At 41.7% G+C, this 23,428-nt stretch overlaps 1 protein-coding gene across 2 annotated transcripts; it reads right to left on the reverse strand.

The window, feature by feature from the left end:
- Positions 1 to 3,098: 3,098 nt before the first annotated feature.
- ADHFE1 (alcohol dehydrogenase iron containing 1) lies at positions 3,099 to 22,956 on the reverse strand. Of its 2 annotated transcripts, XM_066180509.1 has the most exons (14): positions 22,876 to 22,956; positions 22,543 to 22,580; positions 20,248 to 20,291; positions 20,018 to 20,071; positions 18,820 to 18,974; positions 18,453 to 18,649; positions 17,970 to 18,047; positions 16,703 to 16,808; positions 15,325 to 15,477; positions 14,073 to 14,171; positions 13,071 to 13,149; positions 12,832 to 12,928; positions 9,539 to 9,696; positions 3,099 to 5,976 (listed from the first exon to the last, which is right to left on the reverse strand). In XM_066180509.1, the coding sequence occupies exons 1-14, from the start codon at positions 22,929 to 22,931 to the stop codon at positions 5,893 to 5,895; spliced, it is 1,398 nt and encodes a 465-aa protein (XP_066036606.1). In that variant the 5' UTR covers positions 22,932 to 22,956; the 3' UTR covers positions 3,099 to 5,892. The 2 variants fall into 2 exon arrangements, with proteins under 2 accessions (XP_066036606.1, XP_066036612.1); XM_066180515.1 differs by lacking the exon at positions 9,539 to 9,696.
- Between the last annotated feature and the right edge of the window lie 472 nt (positions 22,957 to 23,428).

Below are 23,428 nucleotides of genomic sequence, written 5' to 3' on the forward strand. Positions count from 1 at the left end.
CCTAGCACTTCAATTTTTTCTCTGTGTAACATGTAACCATGTAATATACTTAGGCTCAACATCTCGGCTGTGAACAACTGTACTCATATGTCTGCCAGTTTTTCCCAAAGCCTGGCTTGCTGCGTGCATGCAGACATCCCTGGCAAAGGACACAGACCTTTAGTGCCTGTCAGCCAACCTGTGCTGCCTTTGTTGGGCACCTGGGTGTTTTTAGCTCAGCTCTGCTGGGTAGGCCCCCGACTTGGGCTTTATGGTTGGTGACATTGTAATTTCTGATAGGAGAAGTCACTGTTACTTTACAGTCAAAACCTGCCCGCCAGCTCTCTGCTCACTTTTACTAACTGAGGAGTCCTAACTCTAGGTCTTCCATTTAAAATGCAAGTACAGTAGGTATGAAGTACACCAGCTTGACCACACCAAGAACTAAACCTGGGAGATGGCTACACAAAAGCTGTGGGACGTGACATTCCAGGATGTCCGAAATGCACGTGGTGACACCGTGAGTGTGCCTGAATGAGATCTGTGCGCTGCAGAGGCGGGAGCAGAGGCTGCAGCCCTCCAGAAGGGAACACCGAAGTGCCACCACTCACAGAACAGCACCAGCACGGCTTCAACCCTTCCTGGAGAGAGACTGATCCACTAAAACACAGAGGCTCTGAGATTTTAATAGTGCAAGGCAAATGCAATGCAGGCTGTTCATGTTAATTCCCATTTTTCGCTGGATGGATAAGCACATGGTGACAGCTTTCATGAGGCAGGGACCTGTCCATTGGAAAATGGATTATGACCACCAACTCTCGCACATGAACTACTGAGCAATCATCCAGTGGTCACTAGTGAGACACCATAGGTCTGTGCTGGTGACCTAGAGGTGAAATGATTTCTTTTGTCTGTCTGAATCCCTGAAGCATTCAGACCCTGATCGGGGGCGATGTTCTGATCTAAACCACCATTAATCTTCCTTAAGGTGAAAAGGTCAGAAGAGCAAGTTATTCAGTGTTAACTGTTTCGTTTTTTTATGCCAGCAAAAAAGCTTTTTTATTCCCAGTGCAGTCTTAAAACATACAGCAGTACTTAAACATTCGAACTTTCACAGTCATTTTTTGAAAGTGATGTCAGCTTTTAGATAAATGACAAAGACCATACACCCCCCACAGCTGTGTCCATAGCCGTAACAACAATGCCACACAATGTTGTCCTTAAATCCCATAAAGGCAAGAAACAATGCCAGAGAATGAAGCGATAACGTATTGGAGCTGCTGACAATCAGTCTTTAACATGTGTTATCCATTTGACTGCAGGTGTAAATCAGCATTTCAATGTCAACTTGTTAATTTAAGGCTGTATGGTCAAACACCCAGAAAAAGCACAAGTGCACTGTTAAAGTAGGTCAAAGTCACTGCAAGTCAGGGAACACAGAGGAAAAGTTCCCCATCAATAAACCCTTTTGGACTGTGAGATATATATGATATGTATGATTACTTTATATGATAAAGTAATACTAGATTAAATGAAACATTTAATGGGAGCTCAGACTACAGTGACAGCACAGTCAATACTCCTTTGCTGCTCAGTTGACTTTGGTGGTGTATGTGCTGCCAGTGTTTGTGGCCGAGGAACCAAGCTGTGTGGCTCTACAGGGTGACACAAATTAACACGTGAATTATCTCCAAAGGATATAAGTCACATTTCCTTTGCCTTCACTTAACTATGCCACCACGTGGATGTGTATTAATTTTCCCCTTTCATTCCCATGTTCAGAGAAATAAGGAAAATATCTGCGGTCATTTGTTGTACTTAAGAGTTCTCTGAATATGGGGTACATGTAATTTTTCAAGAGAAACTAAAGACTGAAAGTATTTTTTTCATCCTCCTCTCCTATTACTAGGAAAGCAGTTAACTTAAGAACTTGATTAAGCACTCCATTGAGCTGTGTCAAATGGTTCTTCCCCTTATTTTTTGGCCGGACAACATTTTCTACCAACTCACTCATGGCAGCTGTTTCAGTACTATGAGGAAAAACACAGAATGGCATTTCAGTGGGTTAATGGAAGACTAGAACTGGCAAAGTTGCTCAGAGGAATCTCTTCTTCTACAGGGTGGTATGTCAAAGATTAAATCAGATCTTGAGGCAGGATTAGCAGAGATGGCTAGGTGGAAGACCCTCTTCTCACTCAGTGTCAGTCTGCTCAGGACTGACACCGCAGCAGACAAGCAGCTTGTGCAACACTGTGTGTGCTACAGCTGCTGGAGACATCAAGAAAATGGTGGCATCACTTTCTGCATTCACTAGCTGGTGCTTGGATTTAAATTAAGTTCATTTTTATTTAGGGAGCACAAAGGGATGATCAGAGGAAAAATGGAGACCCTACCTTTGGGCCTTCTGCTGCCTTGCATCAGGCTGCCCTTGTCACCTCTGCACAGACACGTTTAATGCAGTGATGGATTTATTTGGTTGGAGCTGTTGAATCCAAGGCACACTGCACGTGTCCTGGAGCACAGTGATGCTTAAGCAGATTTACTCAGGGGTTATGGAAAGGGGCCTAGACAGAGCTTGGCTGTGTCCCTTAACCTTTGCTCTTTCTCATCCATTTTTTCAGGTCTCAGGGAGATGGAAAGCCAAACACAAGACAGAAGATGACAGCCACAGCACAAGACAGTTCCACAGGAATAAGCATACACACTAACCTATGTGTAGTTTCTTTCAAGTTTATTCACACAGGATGATGGTGAGAGTTTTTGATGATTTAGGCATGTTAGGTACATATTTTTTTGCTTCATTCTCAACTGCTGAGAAAATCAGCACTGGTATGGAAAGAGGCAAGGGAAATGAGGGGATGGACCAACTACTGTACCAGCTGCTCTCATTTCTATAAATCCCAAGCAGCAATCCTGCAGGCTGTACCTTGTGAAGTAAGTTTTTCATTTGGTACTCCAGATCAAACTATACCTGCTGGCAAACTATTTCCACCAGCACTACATATGCACGTGTTCGTACTTTCTCCCCAAAGGTAATCTAATCAACGTAAACGGACTGAGTGATCACATAGCCAGGTTTTGGGTTGTGTTTACCGGCACAGAGCACAGAGAACACAGAGTTAAATGCTTCTCTCAAACAAGCTTAAGTTTATTTTTGTTATTTGCATTTCGGCATAATCTAAAATAACAGATCCATCACAGAGGGTTTGAGTAACACAGCAGTAACAGGAGTTACAAGAACCACCCTCCCAGACTTCACACACATGCCAACCACCACTGGGCACTTGCAACTACAGTGTTACCCCAGTTCCTCACAGAAATAGCAGTACAGAGTAATTTAGTGAGATAATACATGAAAAACCCTATGTAGCTCTTCAGCTGTGAATGAAACTGCCACTGCCCAGGAGCCAGGATGTGACACCCTGTCACATTATCACTATTGGAAAGACAGCATTCTGGGGTAACTGGAGCTCACTTGATTTTTCCTCAGAAAACCTCTACTAGTAACTAAAAACTGGCAGTGGAGACTGATGTCCATGAAAGAAATTTTCAAATGTAGCTGAACATCTGTGGGAGAGATTTCACAATCAGTTTAATCCAGTTGAAGATCCTGATGCAGCCAAAGAGGTGTGGAAAACAGAAATGTCCCTTCTTACAGCACCATCTGCTTATGTTAGATTAGGTATTACATAAACCTCTTTGTCACATGTGTAAAATATGGGTATCAAAGGGAGTATGAGGTTTATTTTACAAACCATCAGGAGCTGCAGGTTACCTGGTATAGGAAGTTAAGTGTGAGGTTCTGTCAGTTGAAAATGCAGCCTGCCAATAATTGTCCTACTGGCATAAAAGGCAGATAAAAAGTGTGCTGGAAGAAGTTATCCTACCTCCCTAAGCAGCCCATCAGAGTGCTCTGCTGCAGTGATGAAATCACACGCTGCTCGTTCCCCAGAGAGTATTATTCACCCAAAACACAGTATGATTGCCATGAATTAGGCGCCTGGACAAAAAGATTGTCTCTTCATGAATCTGTACTGCTACCACAGACTGGAGAAAGGATGGGAAAGACAAAACAGGCCAAAAGTTTATACTGAACCACAGAATGGTTTGGGCTGGAAGGGACCTTAAGGATCTAGTTCTAAACTCCCTGCCATGGGCAGGAACACCTTTCACTAGACTGGGTTCAGAGCCTCATCCAGCCTGACTTTGAACAACAGGGTTGGACAAAAGGTTTTGACAAAAAGTTGGGGTTTTTTCCAAACATGCCAGCTTTGCACAATATAATAAAGTGCATCCCTTGCTACTACAACATCAGCCTTCATGAGAGAGGTGCTTGTGGGCAACTTCAGCAGAGGGGAAGGTTCAGAAGGACATGGAAATCACATGTGTATCACACAGTGGCAGTGCAGTCCTATGGCTGCCAAACCTGTTCTGATGCTAAAAACCAGTCTTCAGCCAGTATCCATTCACCTGTTCTAGCAGCACTGAAAGGGATCCAGTGTCAATACCCAGCACACATCTATCCTCAGATTGTAGGACAGCACTAGTTTGATCAGACAAATACACAAATGCAAAGGTGTAAGCATAGAGCCTTCAACACTCCCGCAGGGTGACTGAAAAGTGCTCCCTACCCAGCAGAAAGAAAGATGCACACCAGAAGTCACGGGGTTCTTCTCTCATTTTTCTTGTGCTGTGGTAGCAGCATGAATCAGATGCTGAAAGAGTCCCACATGAAGCAGGATGTGATTTAAACAAACTGTATACACAACCACGTGAACGTTTTAAATAAAGGAAAATAATATTAAAATTTTAGTTTCCTTTCTCCCTTCCCTACTTCCCTTTCTCAGTTGACAGTCAATCAGCTGGTTAACTGCTCGGAAGGTGCACGCTCATTCCCACATTTAACCAGTGCTCCCCGTGGGGCACTGTGCAGCCAAAAGCTTCACCACCACTTTTTAATATTGAACCACAGCACACAGCCACTTCCTCAAGCTGGTGACTGCGCTCTGAGGGGCAGCACCTGCAGGAGCTCAGCAGAAGCAATTGATTCACAGCAAAGCAAGATACAGTTGAGAGGCTCCTTCCACAGAACACAGCAGGAAAAGGGAGATGTTGCCTCCAGAGAGACAGAATGACCATGATGGATGCTGTCTTGCTGTTACATGGTTCCTGTTGAGCATGTGACCATGCTTTACTCTGGTTTTGTTGCTCTGATGAACACCTCATATAGAGCATAAAAGGAAAGATAAATATATGAAAATTAAAGAGATCATAAGAGGAAAGAGAAATATATGACAATAGATATCCGAATTTTAACTCAAACCAAATTTTCAAGCAGCCTTTTCCAAACAGCTATGAAGGGCGTAGAGTTTTCTTAACCAAAATATGAAAAAGCACCCCAGTTCAATAGCCTTCTTAGCAAAGCCAGATGGTAAAAAGATGATAAAGCAGAACAGAATACAGTAAGCTGACATTTTCTGCTGGGGATTTCCCCTCCCTAATTAAAAATGATCTTCATTATTTCTTAACTAGTATGACTTTTTAAAACAAAATGATGGATAATTTAAATAGAAGCATAATTTGCAAAGTGGTTTGAAATACCCCTTAGAACATTTTTCCACCTTTGACCACCTCTTAAGCATAAAAAAGCCTTCAGTAATGCAAGAAATCTGCTCCAACTTTTATGCAAGTCAATGCCACTGACTACTGAGCAAGAAAGAAACCACAGTCAAGTCCGCACTTCAAAGCACTGTTTAGTTAAAGATGAATTACGTGACCTTTTGGCAGTGTACAATGGAACAGAAGTCAAAGGTACCCCAATTCTTCCATGCTCTAAACAAGTTCAGTCCCGTATCTATGAGAAACTACCTCTGTGTTAGAATAGACCACACTTTCCAGAGTAACATGCTTAAGCTAATAAAGTTTCATGGAAGCCTCAAAGAGAGCAGATAAGTCTTCTTCTGTTTGGGGACGTGGTGATAGTTTAGTCACTCTCTCCTGCAAGATGAAAGAAAAACTGGATTGTAAATGGATACCAATAAAATTAATCAAACAGCAGGTGAACTATGTGTCTCTGTACTAACATCCTTCACAGAGAATAACAAGGTTTTGCAAAATAAGTAATCAAGTAATTAAAGTTGAAGCATCATCAACTGTACAGTACTTTCAAGAATATATAAGCTAAAATTCCCAGTAATTAAATACACAGAAGCAAGATCAGAATGCTGCTCAGTGTCAGAGTCAAGCACAGCAAACATGTCAGTACACTGGAGGACATTATCCTGAGAATACAGTCCATGTCAAAATTAACCTGCCAGCACTGAACTAGGAGTTAGGGTTTAAGGGACCAAGACTTTCAAAATACTGCTTCTCACAAGGCCCAGGAGCAGCTGTAAATGGGGAGAATAAACAGCACCTGTAAGCCCGACTCTGAAAACGAGACACAGCAAGGGACAGTATGAAAGTTCTTAATAAACAGTCCCACACCTCAGAGTCAGAACACAAAGGAGTTGTGGTTGGTCTTCATTTGTACACCGATTCAACAGATTTGTTCAGATGCTAAAGCCCCACTGACTGAACTGAAACTCAGGTATGTGCCTTAGTGCTCTGCCTGACAAAACAACCCCAAAGGCAGGGGCTGCAATTCAGAAAAGCCCTCTGCTATTGAGGATGAGGAGCTGCATCAGTGTCCATACCCAGTTACTGCAGAAACATTCAACTGAAAGGGCCTGACATCAGTGTACTCATACCGGTCATGATTAGAACTTTCATGTTTTCAACAACCACTGATTTTAACATTACTGAAATACTGGGGAGAGTTAGAGATGTCTGCAAAGACAGAGTCCAGGCCAGCACTAGGAACACGTTATCTTTAGATGAGGTGTGCTTCAGCAAGAGGGAGTTTCTTCTGCTGCAACCTGTTTCAACATGTCCCTTGTGGAAGATGCTGCCCACAAGCTTTAAAGTTCCACAGAATCATTTGCTGACGTCCTTGCCTCAGGCACGGAGCGGGATGCAGGGAAAGGGCTCCCGCAGTGCCCTGCCTGGGCAGGAGGCTCAGCTGAGCCCGCGGGAGCAGAGCACACCGCTCTGCCCGGGGTGATGCCCCAGCTCGGCGCTGCAGCCGCTGCCCTTCCCCCAGCCCGCGGGATGCGGCTTGTGGGCACGCCGGGTGTGGTTACACAGCGAGCGAGGCCACCGCGCTGCAAAATCAGCGCGGAACAGCGGTCCAGCACGGTGAGAAGGCAGCTGTGAGGTATTCACAGCTCATAATAATGGTTAGCACGGCTTGTGAGGAGTCTGAAAAGTGCAGCTCTGTGTGCAAAATTATACCTGCAGAAGAAGCTTTACTGGTGCCTAAGCAGCAATCAAATGGTACCTCTTTCTCCACTCCTGACACCAGTGCTGCTACGCGGAGATCCAGCCAAAGAGCAGACTAACATTCTTCTATGCAGTTTTGAAACCAAATGGAAAATTCAAACAGCACCAGGGCAATAGCGTGTCGGGTTTTTTCAGACTCATAATATGCAAAATGTAACAACACAGTGCTCAAGTATTCATAAATTCATCATACTAGGACCATCTGGGCCAAGGCCAGTTTGGCAGCTCTGTGCACTGAGATGTCCAGAGTTATCTGTAAAATCACACCGGGTGACAGGAGACAGCCAGCCTGACAGCCTGACAGACTGGAGCATTTCCCAGCTCTATTGACAGAAGGCTGCAAATGGTGCTCTTCCCCTATGCCTCGACACAGAGGCACCATCCCTACCTCTGTACAAGCTTGCTGATATTTGCTGGTGCCCAGACAGCAGGCCCTGGCTCCCTCAGGCTGACTCAGTGAATTCTGGTCTCGTGCCAAACCAAGCAGCTCCGGACTCATCACTGGCTCAGCCCCATGGTAGCTGCCCCTGGGATGTCAGCAGGGGGTGGGTGGACAGAGAACAGCCCTTCCGCAATCTCTTACTTTCAGTGCCCCCATCTCCTCTCAAACACTGCCACCCAGCCATCTTGAACTTCGAGACAGCATCCTCTTTGCTAGAATGACTGCTGCCTGTAAATAAGATCAACTTCAACAGACTCACTCAGGAAGGGAAATAAAATTCTGTTTCAACTTCAAGCATAGATGTCTGTCCCAACAGAATTCCCACCCCAAATCCCAACAGTCAGATTACATTTTTCCCTGCAGCCTGCACTTCAGGGCATGGAATATACTTGACAAACTTTTTAGTGGTATCACCACTGCACCACATCGCTTTCCTGATGTGAATGGCCTATTGCTGTGTTACAAAGCAAACCTACTGCAAGCTGAAAAGAAAAATATTTTTACCAAAAATTAACTGCATGGATTAACCCATGGTTACTAACAGATTGTTAAGGAATACTGATACATTTGCATCATGTTACACTCATACAAAAAAATAAGGCCTGAGAAACAATTAGGTCATCTCATTTTACAGAGTACAATTAATCACCAATGCCATAAGAAGATAGAAAAACCTTTCAACATCTTTTGGTGAAGAATCCTCCCCCAGCTATGCAAAACTTTCTTTCAATGATTGTTTTAAAGAAACACGTTTATCAAAACAAACCCTCCAAATGCCCCATAACAGTGTACATGCATAATCTACTCAATGGGTGCTCAGAGACCTTAGTTTTCTCCCTGGCTTGCCACTGCTCTGTTGTGTGTGCACCTTTGTTGTCACTTTCTCAGGTATAGAATAGGAATATTAATATTTACTGTTAATATAACTGTTAATGTAACTGTTCTAAGGTGCTCTGAGATTTATGAGTGAGAAGAACTATACAGGATCTGCTATAAAAACTGAATAACCTTTCGGCCTAAAAAATTTTCATTTTCTCCATTGTATATATTTCCCTTGCAACTTGGTGGAAACACATACTAGGTCCATAACATATGAATCAAACTGTCTTTTTACCAGGAAGACTCTGGATTTTGCTTTAAGAGTGATGCGTTGCTTTCTGCATTGTCTTTGTGGGCACTGAAACAATAAAGGGTATTACAAGTTTAATCTATATCATCCCAGGGGACCTTATTTCAAATTCTGATGGGGGTCAATGGAACAAAAAAGCCATCTGCGAAGAAAAATGCAACTTCTCAATATGGAAAGTTTAATGCAAAGTGAAATTTGGTCATTCTTACCAGATAGCACTTGGTATTAAGGCTTTATCTATAGACCACCTGCACACACAATTAAGAGAGGCAGTTATGAAAAAGCAGTATCTACTACAAAGATCAGAGGCCTATGAAAAACATCCTCTGTTAAAAAACTGTAACATTAAAAAACCCCCAAACCAAACTCTTAGCCCTTTTTTTTTCTGAATCCATGTGAAAACTGCAGCATGCACTCCATCCCACTGAAAAGAAAAACCTAAGCTGTGGAGTGAAACAAAATACAGTTGACTATCCATAATTTCCTCCATTTAAATAGTTTTCATGTAGGAATAGAAATAAAACTTGCTGGAAAAGAAGCACTTCTGCTTTTGCCAAAATCTGTTCTATTTTATTTGACAAGAAAAACTGTTTTGCTCTCTGTCTTACCTGAGGCAGAGTGCCTTTGACTAACGCAGGGATGTCTGCTTTGGAATAACCAATTGCAGCTAAGCCATCATCAACATTCAGATCAAATAGGAATTTCCGGAGTGTGTCTGCCAAAATAAGCCCTGCATCTTTGATTCTGGCAGTGCGGATGTCAGCTCCTAAAATAAGACATAATGCCTTGACTGTAGGGTGGAAAGAGCAGAGGAAGCCTGTCCTGGACTTAATTTAATCATAATATCAGCTGAATACATATCCATACATAACAGCCAGTGCCCTAAAAGCAGCATGAAGTAAAAAGAGGAATCAGTTCTCATTTTAGAGTAGGAATAGTTAGTGAAAGGTGAAATAAAACAAGACCAGAAGCAGGTTAACTGCTGCCAAAAAGACTAACTGCCACATGAGGTTAACTTCCTTTCCCTCTGCGCTTACAAGGAGAAGCACTTTTCAGTCTGACTAACTGCTGGGAGGAAAGAAGCTAACACATGAACGTCAGTGGTATTTATTTGTATGGACAGTGTGCCAAGTGCTAACTTCAGTTTAAGGCCTTGAGTTTGCTGACATCTAGAGGACTGTTCTGTTCCATTACACGTTCACACAGAGGACTACAGCATGTAGGCTGAAAAAGGCAGGAGACAGCAGGGCAGTGTTCAGTAGGTTGAGTAAATTCTAAATTTACTGCTGTTTGAGTATGTGCTGACTTGTGTAGTGTACTGTAGAACTGAAGAGGAGGATCTGCTCTCCTTGAAACATCTACTGAGCAGTAATGAAAACACTAACATAAAATGAAAGATTACAAATATCTCTTACAGAATAGCTCGTGTTCCCTTCTTCAATGAATGTTCAGGACTTACTTAAAAGTATATTCAGACAGGAGTCCCAAGCTCCTCCATATGATTTCTTTTAAAGTAACCCGAGCTAAGCTGGTTCTCTGTGTAACCTCAATGATGTTACAACAGAACTATGTTAGGTCCAAGTGCCATACTGAAAGATGAGTAAGAGCAATACATAGCTACAGGGAAAATATCTTCTGTGATCCTCACACAGCTCAGTGCAACATTCAAAGGATTTAAGTGAACAGGAGACCCACAAGCTCACTTGAAGAGCTCAGACATTCAGCTAGTAAGACTGGCAGTAATGTAGCAAATAATGTCTGGGAAAAACTGATAAATAAGATATGACAGAGTCTTGTATGAAGCCTTATGCTATTGGGGCTATGCCATGAAGTCTGAGTTTATCCTGGGTTTTGCTGTGGAGGGGTAACTAGGACAGAAACCCACTATCTTCAGATAGTAAAGTAAAAGGGAAAGGGAGGAGGATAAAACATGAGAGTAAAGGTGATTAGCAGTTTTAAAATATTGCTACAGTTCTAGTAATTTCCTTCTGCTCAACCTAAAAGATACATCAGTCTTTGACTCCACTTAGAAAATCTCTAGCCACATGCACACCTATTTCAACTGTTTAGGAATCCACCCAGGAAGGTATTGAACTTTTTCTGGCTGTACCCAAATTCACAGCTGTACATACACACAACATAACTATTTAGTAATCTGCTTCATGTCATAAAATACTTTCTTAGTCACTGCATTTGGCAGCATGACAGATTTGAATCAGCTACTGTAGTCAGTTGGACTCTGGAGTGGACTCAGAAGTAAACATCCAGATGGGAAATAATAAATTCAATTCCACGTGACATGTTTTTAGCAGAATCCCTTTCCAACAAGGCACACAATGACGTAATTAAAATTTCTACTGAGAAAATAAACAGAACTTTTAGAGACAGAATTTATGGCAGAAGTTAATACCACAAAACCTAAAGGAACTCCTTTTCAGTCACTTGTTTTAAAATCAAGAGCCAGAGCTGAAATTTTTGGATATGCTGTGCTGACCAGTTATCCAGACACATTTTCTTCATCTAATTCTAGTTGTGCGTTATTGCTATAGGAACACAGATACTTATTAGCTTAGTATATGATTCCAGCTAGGTTTGTGTTTTGGTTTTGACCATAGGCAGGACAACACACTTTAGAGGAAGCCTGAACAACCTCACAGACTGTTTATGAAATAAACAGAACTTTCACCCAATGTAGTTTTTCTGACCACGTTGTTTTACACTCTCTATAAAATACTGTGATATTTTCATTGTCTTTATAAAAGTCCCATTCTTTCTTGAGGTCCCCAATGCTTTGATATTACTTACACAAGCAAGTCATACAAGTGACTGGACTGCTGTGACTTGCATACAGAAGGCTGACCACACAAGGGACTGAACACAAATTTTCCAAATACCAGGAGAGTTGGCCTAACCACTCTTCCTCCACTCCCTGCACTGCTGTGCGTGTGGCTGTGACTGCTCCTTAGCCAGCCTGGGTATTAGCAGCAGTGTAGCCACGACACAAAACCTAGTGCAGGCAAAAAACTCTGACCTTAGACATAAATAAATTAGCTCAGTGCAGAGCCATGCTGTCACAGCTAGACTGCTAACAGCTCTGAGATTACATCACTGGAAGCTGGTTTATTACACACAGTCATGCCAGAGGTATAATAAAGAGCTATCCTTTCTCTTAGGACACCCTTGGTGATGGGCTGCACACAGAACAAGGCACTGTTTGAGAAAATAACCTTTAAATGATCTGTCAGCTTGCAGCATTCATTTTTATTCTGCTAGAAAGCAGAAAAGGCCATTTTGTTCATTAATCTCTTCTTAGCCATTACATATGTGGCCACAGAAGAGCTACTCCAGGAAATGCTTTCCCTTGACATTAGCCACTGAGAAATTCCAACACCTACAAACAAGCTTAGGCCTACATTAGAAGGACCAAAATCCACAGCTGTGTGCCATGGAAAAAGAACAGGAGTGATTCTGAATATCGCTGTTCTAATTCACTGCCACAGCAGGGAATTTGTTAGGCAAAATCCGTCCTTCTAGGTAACAAATACCTGAGTACTTGTTCACGTTATGGTAACTACTCTTCATAAAGCACCAAGAGGTTGTGCCAATCACAGCTACTCCTGTTTGATTTGCAACAGACCTCCAGTTAATTTCAGTTGTCCACTTTTCTGGCCAAGAATCAGATTTCTCCAGCTTCCTCCTCTAATCATATAATTCAATATCAAAATTCAGCACTATTCTATCTAATTTGCATTACATCTAATTCCAGAATCTTGTTTTTTAAACTTAAACCCCTCCCAACAACCAATGACAATTGCTTGCACACAATTTTTTGCAATCCCAAAATGCCATTTTGGAAAGAATTCCATTTGTACAAGAGAGCTGTACCCACAGAGGTTCCTACCTAGAATCTCTGCAGCTTCTAAATGCCGCTCAGGATGTATCTGTGCTGTGAAAGCAAACACTGCTGGGGATGTCAGCACCACAGAAAGGCCATGTGGCTGGGGAAAAAGAAAAGAGAAAAAGAATAAAACACATCAACGGGACATTTACTTTTAACTTCAATGGATTTTAGTGCTCATTAATGACAGATAACAGATATTTGAACTGTATAATAAAAACCCCCAAATAAACAAGTCTTACCACTAAAGAGTGATCCACATTATAATCCTTTGGTTTATAAGTTTTCACCAAACCAGAAATAGGGTAAGACATTCCATGGCTGAAACAGAGAGCAAAGAGAGAGTGGTTAGGGCAGCTCTTCCGGTATTTGGAAAATTTGTGTTCGGTTTCCAGTATGCAAGTCTCTTCAGTACAGATACTCAGAAGGCACTGACAGGTATGGTGCAGATATTAGGTACAGACAACCCTCATCCCTCTGCACCTCAGGGACCTAGCTGTAAAACACAGTACCTCCTCACTTTGTGAGTGTGAAGTTATGTTGCCTCACTGACTGGACTGAAAGATGTTCAGTTCCTAAAGTAATGCAGTATGCCAAAAATATCATAGTCTGCATACCTATGTGTTCACACTGTCTGAGAAAAAGAAACTTTAATTTAAAGATACTAAAAGAGTAGACTTGCTCAAAGAAAAGGAATGAAAGGAAAGTCACTGAAGAGAATGACTGCTAATAACTTCTGCACACAATTCACTTTTAGGCTTTGCTTCTTTGAGATTTTCATCCAAATGAAACTATATTGCCTTGCAATATTAATTACAGCTCATTTCAGACTGCTGATCGCCTATCCCACAGACAAACTGACAGATTATTGCATCAGTTCAGGAAAAACTCAAGATTACATCATTGTTGTCTCACTGCGGAACAGCTGGCATGAAATCTAACATTTTAAAGGTCATTGACATTTTTACTCTTGTTTTTACTACCGAGGAAGGTAAAGAAGGCTGTGTTTTGTAATTTTCATGTGATTGGTTTTGAGTATCACAACCCAGAATACACAATCCTTATACTCATAAATGGCAAGAGGCCATCAGTTTGTCACAACACACAGGTTCCTCTGCAGCACAGGCCAGGATACAATCACTTACTCTACACTCAGCAACAAGGCCAGCAACATCTTCGACAATCTGAAACAAACACCAGCTATAAGTTGACCGCAGATGGGGTTACTATTTCTCTGTACTCACCAGAGATGAACACCAGCATTGCCAAAGCCAATACCAGCAAAGGCACTTGCCAGATGCATGTTGGCTCTTGCTTCACGGTCTTCAGGGTTCCTGATGGCTCTGTGCACCATGGAGGCAAATGGTAACAATGAATTCACAAACAGATTGGTGATTCGGGAGAGAAAAGGGAGAGAGGGCTTCTTTATGGAGAGATACACAAAAAATCTAAAAGATAAGCTGAGATAAAAATGGTGGAAATGGAATCAAGTCACGCTTCGTTAAAAGAACAATCCTGCATCTGGATCACTTAGGCAGATCATACTGGTTCAGTGAAGGGCAAGCTTCCTCTCACTTTTCCAAAAAAATAGAGTGAATTTAACCAGATTCAATTCAGTGGTGAATTACAAAATTCTACTTAGAATCTTTGGTAATTCTATGTATGGCTCCAGGATCACTCCAGCTTTGTCACCATCTCATTAGGTGGTGCTCTAGACCCCACCACCTGTGTGGGAAGAAGACAGGATTCCCTGCCTTCCTATGCCTCAGGATCCTTGTGTAGTTTGACACTCAGGAGCAAACGTCTCATGAATAGATTCCCAAGGAACAAAACCCAACTATTTTGACTCACTAGGTACTGTAAAAAGTTTGCTTACAAAAAAATCCCACATTGACCTTTAATAGAAGTGCACAGGTATGCAAAAGCTGTAAAGAGGCTAAAACTTTATTCATAGGGATCAAAACCAACTCCCAGCTAAGTCAGTCCCTATTCTAAACTGAAGGTCTCCTAAGAATGAGCAGGTTTGCAATAAATGCCTAATATTGCACTTTCACAAGTGCATATCATTACCTTCTTGATGGAAGCACAAGTATCTTAATTTACGCTGAAGGCCACAGAAATAACATCAGCAGTATTTTATTCAGTTTGTTTATTCAGTTTGTTACATATTCCCCTTATACTGTCATAGAAAGGAGATTCTTGAAAAAGAGATGTAAATGCTGCTCCCATATTAACCGAACAGGTTGAAATACCTTTAACTGAGGACTTGATTTCACAGAGGCTACATCCTCAAGACAAACTAATAACCCAAATTTTACTTTGAATTTAATTTGAAAAATATTTTGCTTTATTTAAGAAAAATCCGGGATAGAAAACAAAAGCTTAACGTTGCAGCTTGCCTCATTCTAGCCCAAAATTTACATTCTTGCAAGCATCCCGTTTTAGGGCGCCGGCGGCTGAGCACACTGCAGGGGGGACGGCTGGTAAATGTGTTACCTTTTCAGATACTTAGCCACAATCCGCAGAGCCTGCAGAGCCCAGACATCGCTGATGGGGTTGCTGCCTTGGTAGGCTGGGCGGTCGATGGGGTTGGAAGGGCAGGGACTGCGCTTGTTGTAAGGGAGAGCAGTGTACGATTCCAGGGCATGGCTAACAGAAAGATTTAGAAATTAATTATTTGAGGGGGAGAGCTCCATTTTACTGCCCTGATGTCCTTTGAACACAGGTTCTTATTTGTTTCTGGTGCCCAAGAGTTGCTGAAACAAGAAATACAGTCTCACAGACAGCTGGAAGAATGCTGGGCCAGCACCTCCAGAGCACTGCCTCTCCAACAAACACACAGAAAACAATCTAAACACAGTCCCTTTCTATCAGCTCACACCATGCTAAATTAGTCTGATTGGATGCACCAGCACTGTAGTGTTTTCCACTGAAGAGGGCTGTACATGTGCAATGAGTGCATTTCCTTTCTGTAGGACAGGAACCATAAGAGGCTTTAGCACTGGAAACTTCATAAGGTACTTTTCTTTTAGAAGTACTGAAAAAATTATGGGTATGATATTCAAGCTAAGTGGAACTGCCAATAGTCCCATCTCCCAGATAGCAGGAATTGGAGCAAGAAGGGGCACTGCCTACATGGCTCCATTAAGATGAACAAAACTACAGACAAACCGTTTTCACTGATGAACAAACGCCTTTTTCCATTACAGACATTGCAGGCCAGGGTCCCTCATCACGCTTGAGAAGTCACAGTTTCATTACATGTCTATTACTTTAATATACATAGCAGCCAAAAGCAAAGTAAGCTCTGGCTCGCCAAATGGTAATGTCAATGCATTTTGTGCAGTTAAGCTGTTGGTTTAAGATGAATAACATTTTGTGCCAAGTGAAAAGCAAGCTATGAGATTGGTTCCAAAGATAGCCATAGCTGGGTGAAGACCTACTATTATCTCGCAAGCTTTTACAAATTTTTATTGACACATCTTGCCTTTTGTTAGAAAATTCTTGTTCTCTATTCCCTGCCACGTCTGTGATTCCTGACAAATGCTATTACAATTGTGATTAATCGTATATCTCCATGATCCCTTAAAAAGGGATACCTGGACTCTCTTCCTGACAACAGCTAATCTGGAAGCAAACAGTTTCTCCAGTGCACTGCAAAAACATTTTTACAAATGCAGGATTTGTTTCTGTACATTCTGAGGGAGGCAGTGAAGCTAAGGAAGATGAAAATTCTGACAGAGCTCACCTTAACAAGAACAGAAAACAGAAAAAAAGATCACCCTCTTGTGCTCTCAAAATTTTTTCTACAATCATCATAGTAAAAATACAAAATTTAAATAAATTCAAGAAGCAGCCAATGCAGAAAACTCACCAAAGCACATCAAAGCCACTGTTGGCGACTATTCGTTCAGGCATAGACAGTGTGTGTAAAGGATCAATGATGCCTAATGTTGGCTTAATGGCTCTTGAAGCAATACCTGCAATGTGTAAAGGGAGGAAAATCAGTTAAAGATGTTTTGCAACAAAAGATAAGGTTAATGTTCAAAACATGACAACGAGGAGGGAAAAAATACTTGAAACTAAAAACATGAAAGCAAAGAGAGAGAAGAGAGGGTAGAGAGTATTTATGAAATGTAAGACTGATGAGATGAAGTCTCTCTAAAAGAGTTATATGATTTGACACTTTTTCGTGAAGTGGGTTATACCAGACAATGTTCTCTCTCTGTTTGTCACTCTCCCTAAGCGGCCTTGCAAAATGTCTGTGGCACCTGCAGTATTCTTAGATTTGTATCTTCTGTGGACAGTCAAGAGGGAAAAACTGGTTTGTATCTACAATCAATTGCTATTGCCAGTTGCAGTCTTCAGCACCTGTAATAACCAGATGTCCTTGTATTTCAGTAAAGGGTGCAAAGTTGTAGCTTTCAGACAGACAGACAGAAAGACAGACTGACTACATATAGACTAGAAAACTCTTGAGCTATTGTCAAACCATCGTAGCACACCCATCTGGGTCCCAGGTTCTGCAGACTGTGTGGCATATAAAATCCACATGTTCAGAAGCATAACCTAAAACAGTTATGAAGCTCAAGATGACGTTTTAGCCTTAATCTTTATTTGCCAGGGATGAAAAGGCCAAGGGAAGACAGTGTCCCTCACTCACACAGCATCCCAGGCCTGAGGTTTCCAAAGTCAGGAAAAGGAACATTTGGTTGCAATTACACAACAAAGAAACACAAATCTTAAAAGTAGAAAGAAAAATACAGAGGAAATAAGGAACAGTTGGTTGACCCTCAATATAAGTAGAAATTTCCTTTGCAATTAACATTTTCTGCCATTTAAGGACTTGAAAGATTTTAGTCTCCTGTTCTGCCTTCAAACTACAATCCACTGTATTACATAGGTATTTCATTATGTTAATATGCTATAAATTTAATTCAAGGAGGAAACCTTTAAGCTTTTAGAATTTGCCTGTGGCAGTTGAATCAAACAAAATGACACCTGAAATGACATACAGCATCCTTTTCTTTCAAGGCAGGGAAATAACGAAGACATTGGAAAAGCAATTGTCTTGAATAACACACAAAAAACCCACAAGAAAATCCACAAAATAAACCCAAAACAAAGCACCATAACCTCACCGGTTTTAACTTTTAATTCTTTGAAGTCAAAAATGGCAACACCAGTGGTTTCACTTCCAGTGCCAGATGTCGTAGGAACTTAAAAGGAAGAATGGAGATAACAACATAAAAGAAGAAATATATAATACTGCAAAATAAATAATAAAACCACAATGGTAACACCACCCAAAATAGAGAACCCAGGAAATCTTGGAGGTATCCCTGACCCAAAGCCAGCAGGTCAAAGGGAAACTGCTCCTTTGATCCCTTTTCTCAGTAAAGGAGTCTAACTGTGTTAAACAAGACAAAGTAATGATAAAACCTCTGATTTTATCCCCGCTGAATCAAATAGCAAAACGACTGCTGAATACAACTAGAGGAGAAGTAAGTCCAAAGGAAGCTGAAACAGTCACAGTAAACTGATTTCAGTAGAAATATCAGAGAGTGTAGAATGACTCACCTTCCCCTTGCCCCAAGTCCCCACACACTCTCCTAATGCTCTACCTGCAATAAGTGGCTTGAGGGGCACAGTGACAGGCTTCCCTTTCCCAATAGGAGCATTGACGTGATCCAGGAATTCTGATGAAGGGCTGGCTGCATACAGGTTGGCAGCTTTACAGGTGTCTATTACAGACCCACCTCCAACAGCAACATAGGCATCAAACTCTCCCTTTTTAGCAAATTGAATAGCATCTATAAAACTTAGAGAACAAGAAAAAATTTCCAATTAGTCAGGATAAAACCAGTACACAGGGAAACTAACTATTAAGTCCAGCATGCAGGCGACAAGGAGATGTTTAAAAAGCCATATGGAGTCCTGTAAAGGCCTAGGCATTACTTGGAGAAGTGCACTGTCAGAAGTAAACTGTACCTTTGGTCTGTTGGCTCCACACGGACATTATCATACACTTGAAAGTTTATACCGTATTTTGCCAAGGAATTCAACACTGCATTTACAGGAGGGAGTTTGGAGAGGTTTTTATCTGTCATCAAACAAATTCTTCTAGCACCAAGATTCTGCAGGTCCTACAATAATGAATCGAAAAACCAAACAACTGGTATAAAATCATACACTTCACTATTTAAGCACAAATCCAAATCAACTGAACCATTTGATAATAATAAAACCTTGACTTAAAAATAGTTGGTTATTGTAAAATTTTTAAAAACATATCAGCTGAAGAAAAAGAGCATTAACCACACACATGTCGAATAGAGAAAGCAGAACAAAGTTTAAAGCTGCCAAATTTATATGGCTGAAGTATTACGATAGAAGAAAACGAAAGTTGTTGAACCACGTGGAATGACTTTAAACAATAGTAAAATATAAAAAAATTTTAAAAATATTTCTTCCTCGGTTTCTGGGAGAATAAAAAGGGCCTTTTCACAGGTTATGTCCACTAACTGCCTAAGAAAGCACAGCATTAAAATCTTGAAAACGTAATACTGAATATTAATTTACTGATGAAAAATCAAAATGAGGTGGTGAAAGGAAGAAAGATAATGCTACATCCTAACCTTTGCTAAGTTAATTGTCACAACAGCTATACAATACGTATAAATTATTCTAGTGCTGTTTAAAGACTGGTTCTGCCTAATTTCATTTACTCAGGTGAACCATCTCACACTGCTGAAACAAAAAAATTCTACACTTACACAGGGTAAGTTGAGAGCTGAATGAATATCTAGCTAATTTAATAGAAAGTCTCTGATTAATTTTAATGAGTGCTAGAAAGATGAAAGCAATCTTGAGAAAATCCTGGTGAGTCACCAGGATTCAAAACTTCCTGAATTAAATTTCCTGTCAGAGAAAAACATTGTTATGTACTTCTAGCAAATTATCAATGACCCAATTATCCCCCGAACTGCAAGGGGATAATTCATATACCACTGCAGCAGTGATGCAACATGCTTCTGTCCTTTAAGCAACAGTATGCTCAAACCTTTTTACACTGATACATAGGACCAGACCATATATAAGCTTTCCTTTATTAAGTGGATTGATAGCACTGGCAGCCCTTTAGAAAATAACTTTTCACCAGTGATGGACTTACACCATTGCAGCTTACCATGCCAATCTCTTTTGTAACTCCTTCTCCATATCGGATGTTTGAAATGGCCATCTATTAAAAAAAAAAAAAAAAAAAAAAAGACATTTCTTTTTCTAGACCAAAATGGTCCTACTCATTCAAAATGAAACATAAATATTTAATAATGTAAATATTTTTAAATGCCATATTTGTCAAGAAGTATTGTTTGTATGACTTTAAAATGAAATATATTTTATTATTAAATCTACCTCAAATGCATAGTCTGTATTCCCCAGGGTGGGCCGTTCAGGGACTGGAATGGAAATAAAACAGTAGAATTAGGGAACAATAAGTTATTTCAATCTGTTTCTCAGCTCTAGATTTGACAGATTCCTTTGCTTCTAGAATCACTAATATATTTCCTCAGGTCATCTCAGCTTGTCTGGATAAGTTACCCACTTCATCCCTTGCTGTTTATGAGATTAAATGATCCAAGAACTTGATCTGGCTCATATAATGCAACAAAACAAGTGAGTTTTTTTCAAGTTCTTTCAAGAATTCAGTATTTATTTTAAAACCTGGACAAATTAGCAGGAAGGTTGCATGAGAGTTTGTTTGCAGTCTACAAAGGCCAGAACAGCACATAAGAAGTAGAACTGAGTATGTGTAGAGCACTCAGGCACTACATACAAGTTGAGAGCTGCTAGAAATGTGTAGGGGCTACATGATAACCTTGAGAACAACATTTAGACAAATTCATGAGACATCATCTTTGTGCACCTGGATAGCGAACAACTTATGCATGCATGGGAGCAATACTAACAGGTGTTTACAGTTCTCTTTACTTCTGCCTAGTCCTGGACTTGCAGGGGAAACGGAATTATTTGCTAGAAAATTACGGCATGCACTGCTAATAATAAATGAGAATCAGTGTGTTACTATTAACCTTAATTAGAAGATCTTTATAAGGACAGTATTTCAGTCACAGCTTCTCTCTGCCAGGCCATTTTTGCGCGAATTATCACAAAACTCAGTTTCTGGCATATTCTGATTTTGCCACAGAGTGAAGCAAACTACATCAACTGAAATTGCCCATTCTTCTCCAAGAAAAGATCAGGCGAAGCATTCTGCTCTTCCTGCTGAAGTCATGCCTTACGTCTGCTATATTAATTGAAAATTTTCAATTTGGATTCCGATCCAATGAGTGAAGCCATGATAATGAGTCTTACAGACACGCTGGGGTGCACTGAAGCACTGACCCACAACAGTAACAGATAGATGTATTAAAACCCATTATGTACTTTCTATTCAAGCACAGACCAGCTGCTATCAGCTCTTTCATTGCCACCTCTTGCCAGGCTTTACATGTTTGACCTCTCCTGGAGCTGGAGTCTGCTGTACTTTCAGACACTAATTTGACAGGCTAAGGACATGTCCAAACCATTTACTCTCTTGCTTTCTGACAGTACAATAGATGCCCTGCTGTTACATTCTTGAACCAAACTTAACTTTCAGGGCAAATTTTACTGAGTTCAAAAATTGCACTATTTACTTGAACACGCCCAAGAAACACAAAGATTTTTTTTTCCCAGCTGTAGTCACTGTTCAGTCAATTCCCACCATTTAGAGATTTACTGAACTGATATCATCTTGCAACACTATAGACTCTACTGCTGCCTCAGACTTTCAGAGAGGGTTCTTAACTCAGGCTTCAGTTTAGCAAGAGCTTAGTTTGAATTGACTGAATAGGTCATCAAGTAGACAAGTAAAAGAATGAAATTCTGTTTCTCAGCTGCACTATTGTCTTGCGGTATGATAGTCTTGGGCAAATCAAGTATATGAACACATAAATAGCTTTTCCATATGTAAAATGACAATGCCCATTCTTTAGGAAGTGTTCTAAGCATGTGAAACCATGCTACTCAGTTACACATTACTGAAATTATGGCCCAAAACACTGATTTTTAGTGGATCTGGAGACTTACTAACCATGTGGAGGCTGACAGACAGTTATTCTTCTAGTGTCCCTACAGTCCATGCAAACAGAAACTCCTCCCTGGGTGACTTGGGTTACTCAGCACAGCTTCCCTGCTCACAGTCCACAATCCTGGCCTAAGTGAGCTGCATCCTGGGACTGACTGTATTAAAAGCCACTGGAGATTTTATTCCCCAGGCCAACACACACCTTTGGAAAAGCTACTTTTTATCCATATCGCTTCCTGTTTCTTTTCGGATGTAACATGTGTATATCCAAAAGCAGATCTAAAGTTGAGATGGTTCAGGCGATAACAGCCAGAGCAAAGTCCAGCTCAACTGGCCCACGGTATGGGGAGGGAGGGGACGGGAGCCAGTAACTGTGGTTAATGTGGGAACGGTGACTCTCTGCAGTAATAACCACCACCATTGTACAGCTGCAAAATAACAGGCTGTTTACCTTCCCCTTTGGATTGTTCCTTCCCACCTGTTACCTGCACCCTTCGCCCAGGTTACATGGATACATACAGCCCTCTGCAGGGCCATGGTCTCCTACAGAATTATTCTGTTAGACGCAAATTAAGTCTTACCTTGGGAATAAGTGTGGCCATGGCTCGGGCACCGACAACTAGTCAAAATGTTAAAAAAAAAAAAAAGGGTATGGTTAAAAGGGGAAAACTAAAGCAGAAAACTAAAGCTTTACATCCTAAAAATCTCCTGTAAGCACCCATTCCAAGGGCCTGCAGCTGAGCCTGGCGGTGTGCAGCGGGAGCGGGCACGGAGGGAGGGGGAGCGGCCGCCGCTCTTCGCTTTCCAGCCGCGACCCCGGGAAGGACCCCGGGAGGGACACCGAGAGGGACACCGGGAGGGACACCGAGAGGGACACCGGAAGGGACGCCCGCGCCCCGTGCCGCCGCACTCACGCTGCCCGCTCCAGCTGCCGCAGCAGGCGGGACACCCGCGCCCGCCCCGCCGCCATCGCCCGGATCTGGGGACGGCCGGGACGGGGCTCGGGACGGGGCCGGGGCCGGGCGGGCGGCAGCGCCTCCTCCCGGGACACCCGACACAGGGATTCGCACGGGTAAGGCGAGAAGTGTCCGCCTTCAGCACCCCCAGCCCACGGTGCTAAGGTCAGCGTCGTCAAAACCCAACTCACGCCTGTTATAAGGCAAGAGAAATCTGGTTGCTAAAGTATACAGCACAGAATGCCAATGAAGAGCGATTAAATCCAGTTAGGACCGAGTGCGTGTCGTGGAGTTGTCACAGAAAAATATTGAAAGCAATGGAATTGCAAAGTGAAAATAATAAAAAGACCTCATGGTCCTGAAATTAGGTGAAATACTTTTCTGCCTCTTCAGTTGTGCCCAGTGACAGGACAAGGAGGAATGGTCATAAACTAAAACTCAAGAAGCTTCACCTCAGCATGAGGAATTTCTTCACATGGAGGGTGGCAGAGCACTGGAATAGGCTGCCTGG

Source organism: Chamaea fasciata, unplaced genomic scaffold (assembly GCF_029207755.1).
Source record: "Chamaea fasciata isolate MVZ Bird 193981 ecotype frontalis unplaced genomic scaffold, bChaFas1.0.hap1 SCAF_1, whole genome shotgun sequence".
Classification (NCBI taxonomy): Eukaryota; Metazoa; Chordata; class Aves; order Passeriformes; family Sylviidae; genus Chamaea; species Chamaea fasciata.